At 36.4% G+C, this 3714-nt stretch overlaps 1 protein-coding gene across 1 annotated transcript in view; it reads left to right on the plus strand.

Moving 5' to 3' along the window:
- Positions 1 to 634: 634 nt before the first annotated feature.
- The window catches only part of FANCL (Fanconi anemia, complementation group L), a gene marked incomplete at its 5' end in the record, with an annotated part of 4595 nt that continues 1515 nt past the window's right edge, over positions 635 to 3714 (plus strand). The window contains 4 exons of the mRNA XM_010189580.1: positions 635 to 785; positions 2553 to 2636; positions 3248 to 3293; positions 3383 to 3464. Coding sequence (XP_010187882.1) covers positions 635 to 785; positions 2553 to 2636; positions 3248 to 3293; positions 3383 to 3464 — 363 coding nt within the window. The remainder of the gene's footprint in view (positions 786 to 2552; positions 2637 to 3247; positions 3294 to 3382; positions 3465 to 3714) is intronic.

A 3714-nucleotide genomic window follows, 5' to 3' on the forward strand; every position in this document is an offset into this window, starting at 1 on the left:
TTTCTTCTTCTCTCACTGTATTCACACAGCTTGAAATCCAATGTTAAGTACCTGGTTTTATACTGGTTAATTTTGAGATAATTATGACATTGTTAGGCTATATTTCTTAGAGTCTTTAAAAAATAAATAAGCTACTTTAGTTTTGTGGGTATTTCTGTATATTTGTATTTGGTACCACTGCCGTGTTGCTCAGCTGAAGTAGAAACAAATTATCAGAATGTTAGAAGTTTAAAAGTATATAATGATGATTTTTACTTTAATTTTACTATAGTTTGTTACAAGTTGCAATGCAAATTAATAGTTGTTAGCGGTTTTCAGAGAAGTTTTCTGACAAAAAGAGATTAAAACACTATCAAGTCTGGGTATGATGTGTGTATGTCACAACATGTAAGAACCACCAGGGTTAGAGAACATACTTGTACTGAGGTTACAGCCATTCTTCTCTTCATGCTTCAGCTGAAAAAATTGTGAGATTGTGTTTTATGCTACTGTGATACAACTGGACACATACTTGATTTTAACACTTCTCAAATTGCCTGCAGTTTTGTTGTTTTGTTGTTGGTTTTGTTTGTTTTAAATTCTGTGTGGCTGTAGGTGGAAACTATATAAAATTTGTTTAAATTTATTTTCTTAGAACTCCTTAATAGACATTTATAATCAGTTCCTGGCAGCATTAGAATCACTGAAAGAATTCTGGGATGCCATGGATGAAATTGATGGGAAGACCTGGGTGCTCGAGCCAGAAAATCCCACGCGGGGTGCTACAGCAAGGAGAATTGCAATAGGTATGAAAAGCTTTGGAGGAATGCAGTGGGTTTGAGAAGTCAAACTCGGGGTGCTGGTTTGCTTTGCTTATCTGATCAGGTGGTGCTTGTTTGAGCTAGAAAAATGGAACGTTGCACTTAAAATCAGCAATCAGCAAGACAAGTCTTTTACTTTCTGTATTAAAAAAAAAAATCTACAGAATACTGATCCTGTTTAGGTAATTAACTACAACTTTATGTTGTTACATAAAAGGAAAGTTTCTGCAGGAAAATGCTGTGTGTTTGTAAATTATAAACATGTAACTGTCAGAAGCTGAGAACTTGCGTGATAACGCCAGAAAAGTCAGTATTTGTAAAAAATCAGCTTAGATGAAGGCCTTTTTCACCAATTCCAGATTTTTGTAACAGATTATTACTTTAGATTGATTCTGTCCTGGAAAAGTGAAAGGAATCTTAGAGTGTAGTCCAAAGGGAGAAAAAGGCGGTAAAACGAGGCAGAGGAGGTTAGGGGCTTACAGTGTTAACCATCTGAAAAAGTACCTTAATCCGTGTGCTGATGTCTGGCGTTTTAAGGTCTTAATATATATAGGATAAGGAGTATTGTAATTGCAAAGGAGAAACTTGCCACTGCCAGAGGTTAGAAATATGGGGGGCAATGTTAACTTTGAAAGAAGAGTGCTGATATTTAGCTGAAATCCAGAATATCAACAGCACATTGCAGAAATCTGAGAACATATAACGGACCAAAGTAAACCTATGTTGTGCCTGAAACTTGTGGAAAGACTGAGTGCCTGCAGCATGAAGAAAGAGGGGAGCTAGAGGGGTGCTGAGGCTGCTCCTCCACTGGGGGTAAAGGGAGGGACAGAAAAAGTTCAGCAACCAGCTGAAATGACATGGGTCGGACAACACTTTGTGTGTGCGTGCGTGTGCAGTCAGGGTGGCTTTATCCCCATTCTGCTGTACTTTGACACAGACCAATGAAAAGAAAAGCCTCAAAAAGCGCCTCGCATGAGATCAGTGGAGGGCAGTGATCAGCTTTGAGCCCTTTGTATTTGGGCACAGGCAACTTTCAGTTGTAACTAAACTTTGATTTCATTCATTCCAATTTCTTCAAGGAGAACAAGCCTAACATGCCTCTTAATTACAAAAAATGCTGGGTTTCACCTGTTTTTAATTAAAAGACAGTTTGCTGTGGGGTTTTAACCTAGATCCAGAACATTTTTTGAGCTGCTTAGCCCTTATGAGTAGCAGACCTTATGAGGATGATGGTGTATCTTGCAAGAGAAAAATAGATGCTATTTCAAAAAAATACGCTGCTGTTTGCTCAGCCAGGAGTATGCTGGGCAGGGAACTGAGTTTTACTGCTTAATATTGTCTTTATGCTTGCATTTTTGACTAACCAATGAAGGATTAATAACAATTACTATATAACCTTTAAAATTTCACTCATATTTCAAATGGATTATGTCATCTAGCTTGAGTTTGATTATTCAGAAATAAGTCTAAGTAGTAAGGTTAAGACTAGCCTAAAAGAAATCCAAGGCTGGCAGGTTTTTTTAATCAGTTGTTTTTAATTACAGTCCATTGAAATTTAAATATTTAATATATATTGATATTTTGTACAATTAATTTGGATACCTACCAACTTTTTTATTATTTGTAGTAATGAAAACCAGCCTGTATTAACCAATTTAAAACTGCTTTTTAAAAAAAGTTAATGTTTTTGTTTTCAAATACTTGACTGCAAAGAAAAGCTTCCTTTGTGACTTCTTTGCTTTCTTGTTGCAGGAAATAATGTCTCAGTGAACATTGAGGTAGACCCTCAGCATCCAAACATGCTCCCTGAGTGTTATTTCCTTGGAGCAGATCATGGTAAGGCAGGAGACACCCACCACTTGTTTCTCCTCTCGAATCGGGTCTCTGGTGAGCAAGCATTAGGGTGTCAGATGCCTGGGGTAGACTCACTTAAGCAGAAGCAAGAATTAAGGTGAATATGTGTGCAGGAGAGTTCTTTACACAGCAAATGCTGGGGTTTTTAACAGCCTAAATCCACAGCTTATTGTTTTGTTCTTTTTTTTTCCCCAGTGCTTTCCTAGCACAGTTTAGAGGGATCCCTGTGTCCTACAAATGGTTACCCAGTTGTTTATATTTTCATATAATTTTCTTTTAAAAAAAATAAAAAAATTATTGCATTTGGAAATATTGGAAATATTTACATCTCTTACTCTGTTTCTCGCAGCTTTTCACCATCTTTTTAAGGTAAATAAGGTCCTATCTTCAACAGTACGATATTTTAAATATTAGTATAATGAATTTCCGAAACAAAAAACCCATGAGCAGTCATTGACTTAGATACCTTAAATAATTTACAAAAAACAACCCTTGCCTTCTCTGTCAGTCCTGAAATACGAGGTCGAATTGGGTGAAGGAGCAAAGGGGATCCTACTAAAGCCGATGTAATTATTTATGTATATTGTTTGCAGTGGTTAACCCTTTGAGAATTAAGCTGAACAACAATATGCACCTGTGGTAAGCATCTTTAATAACATAGGTTTGAAACTGAAATGGTGTTTGCCAGCCCAAGTGTTGACTTTTTTCTGCCTCTCTCTCACCTGCAGGGATCCAGAAAACAGTTTATTACAGAACTTGAAAGACCTCTTAGAAATTGATTTTCCATCTCATGCTGTGTTAGAAAAAAGTGTAAGTTGCTTTTTGTTAATGATCAGTTGTTATTTCTCAATAAGCAAAATTTAAATGGTCACTTTATAACTGCCAGCAAAAATAAGAGACTTAGAAGAGGTAATTGGATTAATATATAGTCATAAGAACTTCTGAACTTGAAGCAACAATTGTCAGAGCTTGTTAACCTTTGATTAGAGGTGCACACTTTCCTGTGGCCTTCATAGCAGTAAGGCGATTAATAACAGGCTTCACGATTAAAAGGGAAAGA

The sequence above is a fragment of the Mesitornis unicolor genome, unplaced genomic scaffold (genome assembly GCF_000695765.1).
Source record: "Mesitornis unicolor isolate BGI_N332 unplaced genomic scaffold, ASM69576v1 scaffold15388, whole genome shotgun sequence".
In the NCBI taxonomy this organism is placed as follows: Eukaryota; Metazoa; Chordata; class Aves; order Mesitornithiformes; family Mesitornithidae; genus Mesitornis; species Mesitornis unicolor.